Genomic DNA, 19200 nt, shown 5'->3' on the forward strand with positions numbered 1-19200 from the left:
ACCCATGATCATAAATGACTTACCAGCAGAACCATGGCAGAAAGTTGGGACTGATCTATTGCACATGGATGGAATGATTTACTTGTTGGTTATTGACTATCTGTTGAACTATCCAGTGATTCCTAACATGTCTGCTGCTTGTGTGATCAAATATATGAAATTGATCTTTGCAAGACATGGAATTCCTCAAATTATCTACAGTGACAATGGACCACGCTACAACTGTAGAGAATTCTAGAACTTTGCAGAAGAGTATGATTTTTTTGATATGTGACTTCAAGTCCTCTGCATCCACAGTCAAGCAGGAAAGCAGAGAAGGAGTTCACATGGTTAAAAACAGTTGCTCAAGAAAACACAAGATAGTGTCTCAGATCCATATCTAGCTCTATTGAGTTATGGAGCTTCTCCGCTAGGACATGGCATGTCACCCGCTGAGCTTCTGATGGGATGTAGATTACACACCACACTTTCCTACTCTGCAGAGCCAAACAAAAACAGAGATGTTGAAGATGTCAAATGGAATCAAAAGCGTCTGCAATGGAGACAAAAAGCAAACTATAACAAGTCAGCAAGAAGCTTAGGGCCACTGGCACAGCATGTCACAATGAGACTCTGAGATTCCCACACTTGGGTTAGGGGATAGAGTTTAGAATCATGCTGTATGTGGAACATATACTTTTTTTTCTCTACTTGATGTAATTTTGAATTATGGTTGAGTTTTATGTGCTTTATAGTTTTGAGTTATCTAATTTGTCATTGTATGTACATGCAAAAACAATTAGTAAGGGATTGCTTAAGGTGATATGTGGGTGGAAAGAAAAGGTTTGTTTTAATTGTACCTAATTGACTTGTGGAAGGTTTCATAACTCGATAGGAAATGGGCCAATGACAATTTTTCTCAAGCAAAGTATTTCAATAACAATTGACTCCAGAGCAGTAGTTCTCAACCTTCCCTTCCCATTCACATCCCACCTTAAGCAATCCCTTACTAATCAGAACATCGATGGCATAGGGATTACTTAAAGTGGGATGTGAGTGGAGAGGAAAAAGGTTGAGAACCACTGATCTAACCCCTCCCTACCTCACACGCATGACAGCTATTTTTTCTTGCATCCTTGTGCCTCTCTAAGAGTCTTTTCAATGTCTTCAATGTACCAACCTCCTCCACCACCCCCGGCAATACATTCCAGGCACCCACCACTCTGTGTAAAATACCTACATCTGATAACTCCCAAAATTTTTCCTCCCCTCACCTTAAATAGATGTCCTCTGGTAGTCCACTTTCACCCCAGGAGAAAGGTGCTGGCTGTCCACCCTATTATAATCTGATATACCTCTATTAATTCACCTCTCATCCTCTTGTCGTCATGCTCAGTGACACCCTTTCTTGACAAAAAGTCACTGATTGCAGTCTTCAAAGGTTCATCTGACCCAACAACCATGTCCCTCATGGAAACCATAATTTTGTTGTTGATTCCTGAATGAGTTGGCATTAATTAATGTTCCTCTTCCTGGAGGTGAGAGCTGAAGGAAAAGAAACAGAGGGAAATCTTTTCGAGGACCCTTTCAATCCAGCATACAGCCTCTTAGACCCACTACCATCAGGAAAGCGGTACTAGAGATCAAAATCAGGTCTGCCAGACTGGAAAATAGCTTCTTTCTACAGGCAGTGAGATTGATGAACAGTAACCGAGTAAACTATTCCAAAATATTTCTATACATTTATTTTATATTGTGTATTTATGTGTATATAATATACACATTAATCATTCATATATGATTCACATTACATAGGTGCAGTCAGATGACAATAAATGTGAACTTGAAATGCCCCTGGTCATCACTGGTCCAGGGGTTGATCAATGACCACAGTGTTTATGCAGTAGGACTCTGTGGCTAGAATAAGTCTGATTCCACACAGTCTGGGCAGTTTAACTAGCTGATCTCTCCTCTCAGTGACCATGAAGTCAAAGATTCCTGCAGAATTTCAGCTGGTGCACATGCTCCTTGGAGCAGCTAATGTGCACCTCCCTACCAGTTTGATCTACAGAAACCCGAGAGCTACATCAACATCAGGGTTGATGCCAAGGGGGGGCATCAGTGAGCATCCCTCCCCAAATGAAGTATTGTGAACCCCCCACCTGCTCGTGGCCATCAACTCCCCCCCCCGAAATGAGGTATCATGACCCCCCTCCACCTGCTTGTGGCCATCACCCCTCCAAATAAGGTAATGTGAACCCTCCACCTGCTCATGGCCATCGACTCCCCCCCCCAAATGAGGTATCATGACCCCCCTCCACCTGCTTGTGGCCATCACCCCTCCAAATGAGGTAATGTGAACCCCCCACCTGCAGCACCAGCGTCACTGCTCTCCATGTAATATAAGCAGCCTGTTTGTCTGCTACAGCAGAGGGACAGCAGTGCAGCCACTGCAGCATGGAGGAGGTTCAGGTAGGCATCACCATCACTGCCCCACCATGAAACATGAAACTGGGGTGGCCATCTCTTCTATCTAGAGATGTCAAAGCTCACATGAAACCCTTTAAGAGATCAGTGTCTGAAAAAGTACTGTTGGCAGTGCAATGCCTTTACAGTGATCAGGACTGGACTGGTGTTTGAATCCAACGCTGTCTGTAAGGAGTTTGTACATTCTCTCCGTGTCTGCGTGGGTTTTCCCCAGGGACTCCGGTTTCCTCCCATCGTCCACTGTTCAAAAACGTGCCAGGGGTGTAGGTTAATTGGGGGTAAAATTGATCAGCATGGATTAGTGGGCTGAAATGGTCTGTTACCACTGTTCTCTCTAAGCTGTGCATGTGTACACACACACACACACACACACACACACACACAGGTTTTGCAACCAATGCACAAAGGAAATTAATGTGCACGCAAAAGGTTAGTTCCCTAAAAGAATGTAGTAATTAATAATAATTATTGAATGCAATCATACTTGTATTAAAACACAATACAGTTTTATTAGCCATGAGAGAGAATCTGTGCCAAAATCATTTGAAACAATTTCAAGTTTACATTTGCACAAGCATTCAGTCTGCACATGCTTTTGTCACAGGAAAAAAACATGTGCACAACATAAGATTTTTGCGCACACATGAACTACTAAAATTTAGAGGGAACATTGCCTGTTACCATGCTGTATGTCCAAACAAATTTTAAAAAAAGAAACTACACTTTTGCTAATCTGATAGCTCAGTAGTTAGAGCACTGGTCTTGTAAACAAGGGGTTCCAAGTTTGTTCCTCGCTGGAGCCTCATTTCTGTGAGGGGGCACTGGACAAAGTGATGACTCTCTATCTTCCTTACAGTAGACAAAGTTAAAGAATTTCATGTATGTTACATATCCACAGAAGTTCCTACAATCTGTGTTTATATTTCTCCCTATCAAAGTCTTGGACCACATGATGAATTCTGTGTATTCTCAGTCCTCAGCTGAATGCTTTCTGTTTTGGTAGTATTGTGAGCCTTTCCCTTAGATCTAATGTCATCTTCAGATTAGCCACAGTTAGACCACTTTGGTGAATGTTATTTTTGCCTTAAAATATTTGTAGTAAATTGAGTACTTCTTAAAAAGTTGGTCATTGCTGGTTCCCTTTATACACCTTGATTTACTTTTCCAAACTCTCCCTAGCCTCCTGCTGTTGTTTCAGTTTAATTTAGAATTGCAGAGAATCCACAGAAGATAAACAGCCCAAAGCCCACAGGAATCCCCGCTCTCTCCCACACCGTCAGTACAACATGACAACCAGTGAATATAGAGACTCCTTTATTCCCTTCTCGAAAACTGTATCCCCTTGTTTCCAATCTGCAATGTTACTTGGTATTCAGCGCATTTGCACAGTGTAGGAAAGCATCCGTGACTTTGCATTGCTTTGAGCCCATTTAAAATAGTCAAAGAGGGCAGTTAGGAGTGGTCCTACTTGGTGCTAGACTGCGATTGAACTACCGGGGAAGCCTTGCATCCTCGGGAGTGGAGCGACCTGCAGTGGAAACAATAGTCTTCATGAAGAGCTCATCATTACAGCAATTCCCCACATGATGGCACCACTGAGGGCTTGCAATTAATACACGAATGTGCTGGAGATACTCAGCAGGTCACGCAACATCCATTGGAAGTCAAGGGGAACCAACGTTTCTGGCCTGAACCCTTCCTCATTAAGTAAAGGTTAACTTTTACGTCCTACGGAGGCTGCATCATTTATGTATTGCAGTCGACTCCAGCATCTGCAGACTTTTTGTTTAACTCCGAAATTAAACATTTAGCTTCTGAGTGAGACTGAAAATTCTTAGGCTTATTTAACAGTGGAGGGTTATCTGAGAATACAGCCAGATCTTCATCACCTGGAAAGTGGGCGTCCGGGGCAGTGGGCGGTCAGTGTGCGGGAAAGTGGGCGGTCAGTGTGCGGGGCGTCCGGGGCAGTGGGCGGTCAGTGTGCGGAGCAGTGGCCAGTTAGTGTGCGGGGCATCCAGGGCAGTGGGCAGTCAGTGTGCGGGGCAGTGGATGGTCAGTGTGCGGGGCGTCCGGGGCAGTGGGCGGTCAGTGTGCGGGGCAGTGGGCGGTCAGTGTGCGGGGCGTCCGGGGCAGTGGACGGTCAGTGTGTGGGGCAGTGGGCGGTCAGTGTGCGGGGCAGTGGGCGGTCAGTGTGCAGGGCAGTGGGCGGTCAGTGTGCGGGGCAGTGGGTGGTCAGTGTGCGGGGCAGTGGGCGGTCAGTGTGCGGGGCATTGGGCGGTCAGTGTGCGGGGCATCTGGGGCAGTGGACGGTCAGTGTGCGGGGCAGTGGGCGGTCAGTGTGCGGGGCAGTGGGCGGTCAGTGTGCGGGGCAGTGGGCGGTCAGTGTGCGGGGCGTCCGGAACAATGGGCGGTCAGTGTGTGGGGCAGTGGGCCGTCAGTGTGCGGGGCAGTGGGCGGTCAGTGTGCGGGGCAGTGGGCGGTCAGTGTGCGGGGCAGTGGGCCGTCAGTGTGCGGGGCAGTGGGCCGTCAGTGTGCGGGGTGTCCGGAACAATGGGCGGTCAGTGTGCGGGGCTGTGGGCCGTCAGTGTGCGGGGCTGTGGGCCGTCAGTGTGCGGGGCAGTGGGCCGTCAGTGTGCGGGGTGTCCGGGGCAGTGGGCCGTCCGTGTGCGGGGTGTCCGGGGCAGTGGGCCGTCCGTGTGCGGGGCAGTGGGCCGTCCGTGTGCGGGGCAGTGGGCCGTCCGTGTGCGGGGCAGTGGGCCGTCCGTGTGCGGGGTGTCCGGGGCAGTGGGCCGTCCGTGTGCTGGGCTGTGGGCCGTCCGTGTGCGGGGCAGTGGGCCGTCCGTGTGCGGGGCAGTGGGCCGTCCATGTGCGGGGCAGTGGGCCGTCCGTGTGCGGGGCAGTGGGCCGTCCGTGTGCGGGGCAGTGGGCCGTCCGTGTGCGGGGCAGTGGGCCGTCCGTGTGCGGGGCAGTGGGCCGTCCGTGTGCGGGGCAGTGGGCCGTCCGTGTGCGGGGCAGTGGGCCGTCCGTGTGCGGGGTGTCCGGGGCAGTGGGCCGTCCGTGTGCGGGGCAGTGGGCCGTCCGTGTGCGGGGCAGTGGGCCGTCCGTGTGCGGGGCGTCCGGAACAGTGGACGGTCAGTGTGCGGGGCAGTGGGCCGTCAGTGTGCGGGGCAGTGGGCCGTCCGTGTGCGGGGCAGTGGGCCGTCCGTGTGCGGGGCAGTGGGCCGTCCGTGTGCGGGGTGTCCGGGGCAGTGGGCCGTCCGTGTGCTGGGCTGTGGGCCGTCCGTGTGCGGGGCAGTGGGCCGTCCGTGTGCGGGGCAGTGGGCCGTCCGTGTGCGGGGCAGTGGGCCGTCCGTGTGCGGGGCAGTGGGCCGTCCGTGTGCGGGGCAGTGGGCCGTCCGTGTGCGGGGCAGTGGGCCGTCCGTGTGCGGGGCGTCCGGAACAGTGGACGGTCCGTGTGCGGGGCAGTGGGCCGTCAGTGTGCATGGCAGTGGGCCGTCAGTGTGCGGGGCAGTGGGCCGTCAGTGTGCGGGGCAGTGGGCCGTCAGTGTGCGGGGTGTCCGGGGCAGTGGGCCGTCCGTGTGCGGGGTGTCCGGGGCAGTGGGCCGTCCGTGTGCGGGGCAGTGGGCCGTCCGTGTGCGGGGCAGTGGGCCGTCAGTGTGCGGGGTGTCCGGGGCAGTGGGCCGTCCGTGTGCGGGGTGTCTGGGGCAGTGGGCCGTCCGTGTGCGGGGCAGTGGGCCGTCCGTGTGCGGGGCGTCCGGAACAGTGGACGGTCCGTGTGCGGGGCAGTGGGCCGTCAGTGTGCGGGGCAGTGGGCCGTCAGTGTGCGGGGCAGTGGGCCGTCAGTGTGCGGGGCAGTGGGCCGTCAGTGTGCGGGGTGTCCGGGGCAGTGGGCCGTCCGTGTGCGGGATGTCCGGGGCAGTGGGCCGTCCGTGTGCGGGGCAGTGGGCCGTCCGTGTGCGGGGCAGTGGGCCGTCCGTGTGCGGGGCAGTGGGCCGTCCGTGTGCGGGGTGTCCGGGGCAGTGGGCCGTCCGTGTGCGGGGCTGTGGGCCGTCCGTGTGCGGGGCTGTGGGCCGTCCGTGTGCGGGGCAGTGGGCCGTCCGTGTGCGGGGCAGTGGGCCGTCCGTGTGCGGGGCAGTGGGCCGTCCGTGTGCGGGGCAGTGGGCCGTCCGTGTGCGGGGCAGTGGGCCGTCCGTGTGCGGGGCAGTGGGCCGTCCGTGTGCGGGGTGTCCGGGGCAGTGGGCCGTCCGTGTGCTGGGCTGTGGGCCGTCCGTGTGCGGGGCAGTGGGCCGTCCGTGTGCGGGGCAGTGGGCCGTCCGTGTGCGGGGCTGTGGGCCGTCCGTGTGCGGGGCAGTGGGCCGTCCGTGTGCGGGGCAGTGGGCCGTCCGTGTGCGGGGCAGTGGGCCGTCCGTGTGCGGGGCGTCCGGAACAGTGGACGGTCCGTGTGCGGGGCAGTGGGCCGTCAGTGTGCGGGGCAGTGGGCCGTCAGTGTGCGGGGCAGTGGGCCGTCAGTGTGCGGGGCAGTGGGCCGTCAGTGTGCGGGGTGTCCGGGGCAGTGGGCCGTCCGTGTGCGGGGTGTCCGGGGCAGTGGGCCGTCCGTGTGCGGGGCAGTGGGCCGTCCGTGTGCGGGGCAGTGGGCCGTCCGTGTGCGGGGCTGTGGGCCGTCCGTGTGCGGGGCTGTGGGCCGTCCGTGTGCGGGGCAGTGGGCCGTCCGTGTGCGGGGCAGTGGGCCGTCCGTGTGCGGGGCAGTGGGCCGTCCGTGTGCGGGGTGTCCGGGGCAGTGGGCCGTCCGTGTGCGGGGCTGTGGGCCGTCCGTGTGCGGGGCTGTGGGCCGTCCGTGTGCGGGGCAGTGGGCCGTCCGTGTGCGGGGCAGTGGGCCGTCCGTGTGCGGGGCAGTGGGCCGTCCGTGTGCGGGGCAGTGGGCCGTCCGTGTGCGGGGCTGTGGGCCGTCCGTGTGCGGGGCAGTGGGCCGTCCGTGTGCGGGGCAGTGGGCCGTCCGTGTGCGGGGTGTCCGGGGCTGTGGGCCGTCCGTGTGCGGGGCAGTGGGCCGTCCGTGTGCGGGGCAGTGGGCCGTCCGTGTGCGGGGCAGTGGGCCGTCCGTGTGCGGGGTGTCCGGGGCAGTGGGCCGTCCGTGTGCGGGGCTGTGGGCCGTCCGTGTGCGGGGCAGTGGGCCGTCCGTGTGCGGGGCAGTGGGCCGTCCGTGTGCGGGGCAGTGGGCCGTCCGTGTGCGGGGCAGTGGGCCGTCCGTGTGCGGGGTGTCCGGGGCTGTGGGCCGTCCGTGTGCGGGGCAGTGGGCCGTCCGTGTGCGGGGCAGTGGGCCGTCCGTGTGCGGGGCAGTGGGCCGTCCGTGTGCGGGGCGTCCGGAACAGTGGACGGTCAGTGTGCGGGGCAGTGGGCGGTGGGTGGTTGCAGTTTGGCGCGGTGTGCCGGCCCTTTTTGGTGTGTGTTGGGGTTTGGGGCGGTGTGTGGCTCGTGATTAAGTTTGATGGGTGCGAGCGGATCGTCTCCCTTCCCGGGGCGGGCTGTTCCTCTCCCTCCACCCACCCTCGTCGGGCGGGCGGCGTCCCGTTGCCCGGCGACGGCTGCGCAGAAGGTGTGCGTTGGGCGGAGATGGCCCGGTGATGACGATGGCCGGCCGGGCGGGGACAGACTTCGTGGCGGCCGACAAGCAGTGGTAACCGTGGGGCGGCCGAGGAACCGGGGCGGGGCGGGGGGCGGGAGTGCGTGGTGTCCGCCTTCCCCGAGCTCCGGCCACTCACCTCGGGTATCGCTGCGGAAGAGGGAGAGTGAGGGCTCAGTGGTCGGAGCTCCTCTGACCGCCCCCACCCTGGTCCGAGGCAGCGGATGGTGATGGTGCGGGCGGGTGAACCGTCACTGGGACCGGGTTGAAGGGACCTGGTCTGTTGAGTGCGAACCAGAAACCCAGCGGGAGGAGAAGCTGAGCTCGTCCAGAAGCCCCTTGTGCGCTGGATCAACCTCCCAGTTCAGCAAAATGGATCAATCAGGAACCCCAAAAGGATGTGACACGATCAGAAGTTGCTCGACTTCACAAACAACGGTTGCCCCGAAGAAAGGCCAGAGGTGGGGAACTCTCGATCATTCCTGCGATGGGGAACCGGGACTGTCCTACCCAAGAAGTGGCAGAAAGATGGTGCAGAGGTTGGCTTTACATGCTCGGTCACCACTGGCCTGGGAGGGGACAGGACAAACATTGAGCTTGGTCATATACCCAGCAGAGACCAACTCAGATGTCTGTGGCAGACATCAGGGTGTGGAAGGGAACAAGCTGTCAGTCAACAGAAAAGCAATCCAATGTCAGCATGGGTCCCAATATGGTTGGCCCGGTCAACACCTTCGAAGGCTTAAAGCAACATTTTGAATAGTGCAAAAATAGAAAATGCTGGAAATATCCAGCCAATCAGTTAGGAACTGTAGAGCGAAGAGATTCCTATGTTGGATGTGAACGTACATCACCAACTCTGTGTCCTCCAGTAAATTGGAGGTGGGCAGGCTTAGGGTTTGAAGCCACAGCCTGTTATACAGCAAGCAGCAGCATTAATATACTGGGCTGTTCGGAAAGCAGAAGAAATGAAACTTCTCTCAGTAAAAGTAGGGTGATTTCTCCAGAAAAAGGCAAGTGTAGACAATGGTTAAATACTGATTCCACCCATGAAACTAGTCTTACTGGTTGACTGCAATCTGTTTGATTGACAGTTAATTATCTCCATGGAGAAGGGTTCGGAGAGCTCATTGCTGTATCTGACCCGACCTTGTTGGTTTTCGTGCAATTGGATAACCATGTTGAGGAACTTGGGGGAGGGTGCATCCGAGGCGCTCTAGTATTTGCCAAAGCCCTTTCCTGCTCACGGTATCAAAGGCTTTGGTGAGGTCAACAAAGGTGATGTAGAGTCCTTTGTTTTGTTCTCTGCACTTTTCTTGGAGCTGTCTGAGGGCAAAGACCATGTCAGTAGTTCCTCTTTATGCGCAAAAGTCACACTGTGATTCTGGGAGGACATTTTCAGCGACACTAGATATTGGTCTATTAAGGAGAAGTACAAGGACTGCTTAAAGAAATCTCTTGGTGCCTGCCACATTGACCACCGCCAGTGGGCTGATATCGCCTCCAACCGTGCATCTTGGTGCCTCACAGTTCGGCGGGGAGCAACCTCCTTTGGAGAAGACCGCAGAGCCCACCTAACTGACAAAAGACAAAGGAGCAAACACCCAACCCCAACCAACCAATTTTCCCTTGCAACCACTGCAACCGTGTCTGCCTGTCCCGCAACAGACTTGTCAGTCACCAACGAGCCTGCAGCAGACGTGGAGATACCCCTCCATAAATCTTCGTCCACGAAGCCAAGCCAAAGAATTATCTCCAGATTGGCTGGCAAAATCCTCCTCTCTAAATGCAACCAAACTTTAAACACTTGAAAAAGCAAACGGAAAACACTTTTTAAATACCGAACTTGTACTTCTCCTTAATAGACCGATACCTAGTGTCGCTGAAAATGACCTCCCAGAATCACAGTGTGACTTTTGCGCAAAAAGAAGAAACTCTGTTTAAAAATCTGAAAAAGATTTAAAAGAATATTTTATGCCAGTGTGACCTACCTGATGAGTTTTGTATTATCAAGCCCTTACCTGGGGTTCTCACCGCTACTTGAGTCAGTGATTTGTGCCTCATCCACACTACTCTTCATCAGGAGTTGCTGAAGAAGGGATCAGCCCTGAAGCTTTTACTACCTATGGATGCTTTGTGACCTGCTAAGTTTCTTCAACATTTTTATGTACTGCACTGGATCCCAGCATCTGCAGATTTGCTGATTTACCAGATAATCAGCTCCTGTCTGAGCGATGACATGGATCTGTTGCAATTCATCTATTGTAGTGACGGATCTATGACAGATGCCATCTCACTGGCTCTACACCAAGCTTTTGAGTTGGAACACCTGGACAGTAAAGATGCATTCATCAGGATGCTCTTTATTGACTACAGTTCAGCATTTAACACCATCATTCCCTCAAAATTGATCAGCAAACTCAAAGACCTGGGAGTTAACACCCCACTGTGTAATTGAATCCTGGATTTCCTCACCTCTAGACCACAATCAGTGAAGATTAGTAAGAACTTCTCCACAATCTCCATCAGTACCGGAGCACCATGGGGTTGCGTTCTTAGCCCCATGTTCCACTCACTTTACACCCACGACTGTGTAGCTCGGTACGACAATAACATCATCTACCAATTTGCCGACAGTACCACGGTAGTGGGTTGTATAAAGGAAGGGGATAAGTCAACCTACAGGATGGAGATTGATAACTTGGCTGAATGGTGCACCATCGACAACCTTGCACTCAATGTCACCAAAACTAATGACCTGATTGTTGACTTCAGCAATGGAAAGCCAGAGATATACAATCCACTGATCATTGGGGGATCAGAGGTGGAGAGGGCGAGCAAATTTAAATTCTTGGGAGTTACTATCTTGGAGGACCTTTCCTGGACCCAACACACCAATGGCATCGTGAAGAAAGCACATCAACACCTCTACTTCCTCATGAATTTGCAGAGGTTTGGTATGACACCAGAACACATGGCAACATTTTTTACAGAGATGTGGTGGAAAGTGTGCTCTCTGGCTGTTTCGTGGTCTGGTATGGAAACACCAATACCCCTGAGCATAAAGCCTTCCAAAAGGTAGTGGACACAGGCCAGAGCATCACAGGCTTAACTCTCCTCACTATTGAGTATAGCTACAGGGAACACTACCATCAGAAGACAGCATCATCAAAGACCCACATCACCCAGCACATGATCTGTTCTCACTGCTACTCTCAGGTAAGAGGTATAGGTGCTACAACACTCGCACTACCTGGGTCAGGAACAGCTGCTGCCCCTCCACTATCTGACTCCTCAACAACAACTCACTCAGGGACTCATTTAAGGACTCTTGTGCACTTTATTGATTTTTTTGTTATCCCTATTTCGCACAGTCAGCTTGTTTACATTTGCTGTTTACAGTTCTTTTATTTGTTTACATGTTTACACTCTGTACAGTTTATTTTTTGCACTACCAATTAGTGGTAATTCTGCCGCGCCCACAAGAAAAAGGAATCTCGGTTTTATGTGATGTCAATTACGATAAATCTGAAATCTAATGGCTAATATTGGTAAGTCAGCTGTAAAATTTGGCCGAGTAAGTTCCAAAACAGGAGGAATGAATTTCAGTTAAATAAATTTTACACAAGATTGTGTATTGTGGAATGAATTACAACTTTTACCTGCGTTAAATATCACACACTTTGTTTCAGGACAAACTCAATCAGACTGGAGACAGATGCAGCCAGGAAATGGGCCAATAAATGGGGATTCCTGGTGACTCAGCGCGATCAGGTAATCCCAGTTCTGGTCCCATGTAATTTGAAGTTGCCTGGACTTAATTCCACTTGACCATTCTCCTCACAGTTATTGTGTTAACCCATTCACCTCTCATCCAAGGGTGGAGAGAGACCTCCCAGGCTGGGCCAAGGATGAAGAAGGCTCAGGGTTCAGATCATAACAAGGCCTCACGATACTGTCCGATGACAGGAAAAAGCTAAAGGGCCATCCCACCAGCTACATGGATCACAGACAAATGTCTGCCCGTCATGAAGGAACCACACAAAGAAGTGGGCAGCATGGTTAGCATAGGGGTCAGCGCAATACTCTTACAGTGCCCACGTCCACAGTTTGAATCGCCGCTCTCTATTAGGAGTTTTTATGCTCTTCCCTTGACCAGCATAGATTTCTTCTGGGTGCTCTAGTTTCCTCCCATGTTCCAAAGATGTACAGAGTTAGAAGGTTAATTGGTAACATGGGGTGTATTTATTTGGGTGAAGTGGGATCGTGGGCCAGAAGGGGCAATAAGTTCATATTTATTTTCTTTCAGATTGAAGCGGAGCAGGAAAAATTGAAAAATAAATGCAGACTGCTTACTCCAGAACATCTAAAAGTTAAACCTGCATCCCCAATCAGCAAGTACATTGAGGTTGGATTGCCTTTCATTCTATGAATTCTGGTTCAGGTAGATCCCAATTAAAATGGCACATCCCATACCGGTGAGGCCAATCTCATTGCCCAGCTCAGCTCATGGCTTCCTGACCCTCCTGCCTGTTGGAACTAAACTGTGGAACTGCAGAGGTCCACAAGCTGCTGAGGGTATTTCCAGTTCAGCAATGAGAAAATGATTCACAAAGTTTGAATCCAAAGACACGTTTATTGTTTGTCATGATGAAAACAACTCTGGACTTCTCTAGTTTGGTGAATACGGGGAAACGTTTGACCAGAGCAGGGAAATCAGTAACCAGAGAACGTGAGTTCATGGGTTTAAGGTGGGGGTGGGAGGGGGGGGCAATATTTAACAGGAACTTGAGGTGTAACATTTTTGGAACAGAGGGTGGTGGGTGTGTGGAAATGGCACCCTGAGGTATGATTGCAATATTGAAGAAAAAATTGGACTGATACATGGATAGGATGGGTTTAGAAAAGTAGTTTTCAAACTGCCCCCCCAAACCCATCGGTGCTCTGTGATTAGTAAGGGATTGCTTAAGGTGGTATGGGAGTGGAAAGAAAAAGTTTTGAAAACCATTGCTTTAATTGTACCTAATTGGCTCATCATGTGCACAGTTTCATAACTCCAAAGGAAATGGCAATTTTTCTCAAGCATAATAATTCAGTAACAATTGGGTCTAGAGCATTGATTCTCAACCTTCCCTTCCCACTCACATCCCACCTTGTAATCCCTTATTAATCACAGAACACTTACAGCACAGGGAATTCTTAAGGTGGAATGTGAGTCTAGGGGGGCAGTTTGAAAACCAGTGCTTTAGAGGGATTATGGGCCATTTGCAGGCAAGTGGGACATTTTGGTCGACATGGGCCACTTGGGCTGAAAAGCCTGTTTCCACACTGTGTGATCTAGAAGTCAGGGTCATGTACCTATACCATACAGGGGCAGTAATGCCAGGTAACCAAAAGCAATCTCCTTTGGGTGAGGCATAATGAGGTTAACAACCCTCATGGGAACCTGGAGCCATTGGAGAGATGCTGGAAGTCATTACCTCTTACATACTCTTTCAAGGTGAGAACATTGAGCCTCAGTTCCACATGGCAGTGGTGAAAAGCACAGCCATCTCAGGAAAGCAGTCATTGTGGTAGGCCAAGGGTGACAAAAAGCACAGATGGCCAATTCTTTTTCCAAGGAGGTGTTACATGCCAGAACATTGACCAACACACAAGTGAAAAACTGCAGATGCTGGAAATCTGAAATCGAAAGAAAAAAAGTCTAGGGGAACTCGCAGACCAGACCTTGACCCTAGGGGATCCTTGACCCTAGATGCTAACTGCCCCACTCTCCATAGAGGCTGGGCATCCTGGCATTTTCTGGTTTTATCTAAATTACAGATTTTAATTAAGGGCAAGGGGAAGAGTGGCAGGAGAGAGTAAAAGAAAAAGGGAAGATCTGAGTTCAAATGAAAAGCTGGAGGAATGAAATGAGAGTGAAGGGACAGGCAAGAAAAAGATCAGACTGGAGTGTGTAGAGTCATAGAGCTCTGCAGCACAGAAACAGACCCTTCAGCCCCACTTTGCCATGCTGACCAAGCTAGTTCCATTTGCTTGTTATGGCGCATATCCCTCCAAACTTTCCATATACCTGTCTAAATGTCTTTTGAATTGCCTCCATCTCTACATCCTTCAGCAGCTCATTCCACATACCCAACACCCTCTGTGTGCGGTTAAACAGGAAAGTCTGAAGATGCTGGGGTCGAGTGCAATACACAAACGTACTGTAGAAACTCAGTAGGTCACGCAGCATCCATAGGAAGTAAAAGAGTAACTAATGTTTCGGGACTGAGCTCTTCGACAAATCTGCTGGAGAAGGAGCCAAAACATTGGTTACCCTTTTCTTCCTATGGATGTTGTGTGACCTGCTGAGTTTCTCTAGTACGTTTGTGTATTGCACCCACAATGTGAAGGTGCCCCTCCAATTCCCTTTCAAATCTTTCCCCTCTCACCTTAAATCTATCACCCATGTGACCAATTAATCTACTAACCCGGTACATCTTTGAACGTGGAAGGAAACCCATGCAGATACATGGAGAATGTACAAACTCCTTACTGAACAGTGCCAGATTCGAAGCTGGGTTGTTGACACTGTGATGTCATTGTCCTAACTCCTACTCTAACCATGTCACCTAATTTGCCATCTGTATATTTAACTCTAAACCTTACCACTTGCACTTGACCTTGCATCAGGGCCCACGCTTCTCTTTTCATTTTTTTCTTTCTTTTTCATCATCGAAAAATACATATTAGAAGTTTAAAAAATACATTATGCAGATCATACCATTTCATCCAGGGTACCCCGCATTCTCAATCAAACAAATTATATTACAGTAATATTTTATTTAAAAAGATCTAAACACTCTACCAAAAATGGAGCTGTTTGTCAAGGAAAGAAAAAAAATCCTAATCAAAGGACTAATAATTTACCTTATTAGTCAACAGTTCTGCATTCATATCAAATGAGAGATTCTGAAAATAATTCATAAAGGGTCCCCAGAGTGTTTGAAAATTTAAATCTGAAATTGAGCATCTGATGTTCTATAAATTTAAATGTGGCTTGATGTCACCTAGCCATTGGGTATGAGTAGACAGGGTAACACTGCCCACCTCACTATAAGAGAATTAAAAACTAATACATGCAGCTCAGATGCCGTTAAAGAGTTTGCCTTTCAAACATCTCCAAAATAAACCATGTCCTTAATATTTTAAAATTCTTGTTGAAATATAATCTTTTTTCATTGGAATTGGCTATGACCTAACCAAATAGGCATGCAGGTTTGAGGAGATGACTCCTTGTGTCTGATTTTTATCTGCATTCCTTCCCTTAAGGTTCAAAAAGCATTCAGAAGCACATGAAGGAAAAAACATTTCCTTTCTGTCATTCCTCCAGTAAAATCATTAACTGGGGATGGAGATACAAGAGAATGCAGGTGCTGAAACCAAGAGTGAAATAAACAAACTGTAGGAGAAACTCAGCAGGTCAGGCAGCACCTGTGGAGGGAAAGTCATCTTTTGGGTCAAAACCCTGCTTCAGGACTAGGAATATGGATCATATTAAAGAGAAGGGTAGTGGGTGATGACGGATTACAAATGGAGCCAGGTGGAGTTGAGTTGGAAGCTGGGGACAGGAGAGTGAAAGGTGGAAGCAGACAAATCACGGGAAAAAATGAAGGGCAGAAGAAACCAGGGTGGATGGAAGAGAGAGAAGCTGAAGGCAGGAGGTGGGGAAACCATTGAAGAGAAGGACGGTGGCCTGAGGGGAGAGAGGGGGATACAGTGAGAAGGGTGTATGGGTGGTGGGGAAGGGGAAAGGGCCAGAGTAATGGGGGGGATGGGAGTGGAAAGGTGTGAAAACCCCTAGGTAGGTGAGGAAAAAGAAAGGAATCAAGGGGGAAAAAGGGTGACCTGACATTGGAGAATTCTGTGTTCAATGGAGACTGTCCAGGTGGAATGCAAGATGTCATTCCTCATATTTACTGTATATTTGGCCTCCCCCTGCCAATAGAGGAGGATCAGGATGGTCAAGAAGGCGTGGGAATCTGTGGAAATTATCCCAAGGTATTTATTTCATCCAGTTTATGGACTACCTCTGCATTTATATCTCTGTACCTGTCTCTTATTAATCTTTCTCCCTATCCTATTAAAATAAGCATCTGCTGTTTCCAGGATCAATATTGTACATGGCAGCTTCAGCCCCTGACTGCAACCCCCATGTCTTTGGCAACTGTTGGTAATAAATTATGCTCTCCTTCGCACCTCCTCCAAAATATGTTGTTCTGCATCCTTATTTCATTCCTTCCTCCCTTCATCTTGCACCATCACCACTTTGGTCACATGATCTTTCCTGCCTCCCACCCAAACACTGACATTCCCTTGAGATCTCCTCCATACCAGCTTCCCCAGTCTCTACTGACCTGAAACGTTTCTCTCTTCATAAGCGCTGTTGAGCATTCATCATCATTTTTCAATTCATCAATCAATATTTGTTCCTCTCACCTACCCACTTGCCTTAAATGTTGATATTCTTGTCCATTTATGTCTTGTCATGGTTAGTGCAATGCTATTATCACACCAGACACCCGGGTTTGAAGCAGGCACTGTTGTACATTCTCTCCGTGACCTGTGTGGGCTTCCTCTGGGTGCTCTGGTTTCCATTCATCCTTCAAAATCGAGAGTGATTGGGCCAGAAGGGCCTTCTTCTGCGCGATATCGTTAAAATTAAAATTTGCGCAATTATCTTACATCTGTGGTTCTGTAGGTGGGTCCATCTCCTGCCATGCCAAAGACAACACAAGGTTTCATTGGCTGGAGGTCTGCGGTAGCAGGATTGGAGCTGGAACGATATGGGAGTGTCCGGCGAGGAAAATGGAGCTTCCTCCATCAGATGAAGTGGCCAGAGGATAGCATCAACTAACAGTGAGATCACTTTTACCACAAGTTCAACTGATCTTCTCAGCAATGATCGAAATTTGGTCATCACTTTTAATATTAACTTTTAATGTTATCCTTTTTTCAAATGTCTCTCTTTCCAAATGTTAAAAGCATATGGAAATCTGTGAAGGATTTTTTTTTCTCTTCCTGTCTTGAAACATGAATTTATCCTATAAACCTCTAGTGCCATGGACAAAGTAATCCCTTTCTATTCCAAGGCAGTAACTCTCTCAGACACAATAATCCTCATGAGGAATGTTTATTCCATTAATGCCAGTCAAGTTAAAATGGAACATGGTCTTTAAGTGTTCTTTAATTGTTCAATCTAAAGGACAGACAAACCCTCTGGAAATGTCTTTAATTTTCAACTCATAATCTTACGTAGAAACTGTAATTCAGCTTCAAATTAAATTGTTCCTCTACAGTCAAGGTTTCATTTATACCTTTGTTACTTGGAATCAGTTCTATGAAGGATACCTTTTCTCCCTGTTTGCTTTCGTCATTGTAATTTGACAAGGATTCAAAATGATGAGGGGTATAGATAGGGTAAATGCAAGCGGGCTTTTCCCCACTGAGGGTGGGTGAGATATGATCTAGAGGACATGAGTTTAGGGTGAAAAGTGAAATTTTTAAGGGGAGCATTAGGGGCAACTTCATGCAGAGGATGGTGAAAGTGAAGTTTGATTTCAATATGTAAGAAACATTTGGATAGGTACTTGGATGGGAGGAGTTTGGAAAATTGTGCTCTGGGTGCAGGTTCATGGGACTAGACAGAAAAATAATTTGGCATGAATTAGATGGGTTGAAGATGAAGGTTCAATTATTATTTAGAATGTAACATACATGAAATTCTTTAATTTTGTCTACGGAAAGAAGACAGAGGGTCACCAGTTTGTCCAGCACCCCTCACAAAAATGAGGCCCCAGCACAGAATTGTTACGAGCCCAGAGGACCCTAAAACCCGCAGCAATAGATATTCACCAAGACAAATGGTTACTTGAACAAAAGTTGATTTTAATTATCTTTAAACATGAAAACAGAATCAGACTTTAGCTTATCATCATTGACTTAACGAACCCAACTTAACCCCCTTCTAAAGTGCACGGGCATGTAATATGTTAGTAAGTTCAGAAAAGTTCTTTTGTTCACAGTCCAATCTCACCTCTCATTCCTCCAAGTTCACTGGTTGCAGGCAATTCTTATACTGTGCACAGAATTTAACATTTATAAAGTTCACCAGGCTTTGGTGCTTGAAAGGTAAATAGTTACCGCTCAGGAAGGTTTTGTCAATTTTCAGAGAGATTTGTTGTTCCAGGACATCCACAACTGATTTACTTCCATCAGCTACTTCAGTGTCTTGCTGACGAAACTTTCCCCCTCAGGGTTCTCCAGATGATTACATCTTTCTTTCAGGTCTCCACAGAGTGCCTTTTAGTTTCTCTTATTCCAAGTGAAACATTAGACAGCCAGTCCTCTCCTCTTGCATGAACCACAAGGGCTTTGACCAGGCTGAACTAAGAACTCACAACCCGTCTTCCAAATGGGGTTTTCCACAAGCTTGTCCTGTTCCAGTCCCAGTTGCTGCTGCTGACTGTCACATTGTAGAAGTAATCTTTGTGTGTGTGTCTCTCTCTCTCTGAGAGAAAGCCTGTTTTACTCTCTCTGCTTGCAAAACCACATGACCCTCTTAGAACAGCAAGTTCCCTTCCAGATAATATGCAGCTCTGACAAGCTCTTTCATCTGTTGCCTTTTTGTAAACAACAATCCATTAGTGAAGTCTCTTGGGCACTCTTCAAAGCTTTTGCAAAGGGTCTGAGGCCCTGGCATGTCTAGCATTAGCAGATCTCCAGTATTTCAAATAAGATTTGTTTTAAAGTGTTTGTATGTAACCTACATTAACTCTGCCCCAATTTATCTCCGAAAAACATATCTATATTCTGTCACAGAATGAATTGGCATCCCCTGGTTTATAAGACCAGTGCTCTAACCACTGATCTATGCTGTGGTTCTCAGGAATGGGCCCAATGATAACAATATCCTGCTTGTGTAATGTCAAGTTTGTGCTTCTCTCCCTTTATGGCCACCTGGGGCTTTGAAACCTTCAGAATGGCAAACCTGAATGCTTACCCAATGATCTCTCTCTGCCCAGCTGCCTTTAAGAGATGCCAAGGATATGTTTAAGGTGCAGATTCACGTTTGT

The 19200-nt window shown here is 49.7% G+C and overlaps 1 protein-coding gene and 1 long non-coding RNA gene across 3 annotated transcripts; one reads left to right on the forward strand and one right to left on the reverse strand.

Moving 5' to 3' along the window:
* Positions 1 to 3763: 3763 nt before the first annotated feature.
* Positions 3764 to 8811, reverse strand: LOC138736025 (uncharacterized). Its single transcript, XR_011340057.1, has 2 exons — positions 8223 to 8811; positions 3764 to 3994 (listed from the first exon to the last, which is right to left on the reverse strand). It is a non-coding gene; the product is annotated as an uncharacterized lncRNA (long non-coding RNA).
* On the forward strand, positions 8038 to 17423 carry LOC138736024 (ciliary microtubule inner protein 1-like). Of its 2 annotated transcripts, none has more exons than XM_069884824.1 (4): positions 8038 to 8137; positions 11776 to 11857; positions 12393 to 12491; positions 16827 to 17423. In XM_069884824.1, exons 1-4 carry the CDS (start codon positions 8085 to 8087, stop codon positions 16980 to 16982), a joined length of 390 nt encoding a protein of 129 aa, XP_069740925.1. In that variant the 5' UTR covers positions 8038 to 8084; the 3' UTR covers positions 16983 to 17423. The 2 variants fall into 2 exon arrangements, with proteins under 2 accessions (XP_069740925.1, XP_069740924.1); XM_069884823.1 differs by lacking the exon at positions 8038 to 8137 and adding an exon at positions 8146 to 8544.
* The last annotated feature ends 1777 nt before the right edge of the window (positions 17424 to 19200 follow it).

This window comes from Narcine bancroftii, chromosome 6, assembly GCF_036971445.1.
Source record: "Narcine bancroftii isolate sNarBan1 chromosome 6, sNarBan1.hap1, whole genome shotgun sequence".
NCBI classification, from domain to species: domain Eukaryota; kingdom Metazoa; phylum Chordata; class Chondrichthyes; order Torpediniformes; family Narcinidae; genus Narcine; species Narcine bancroftii.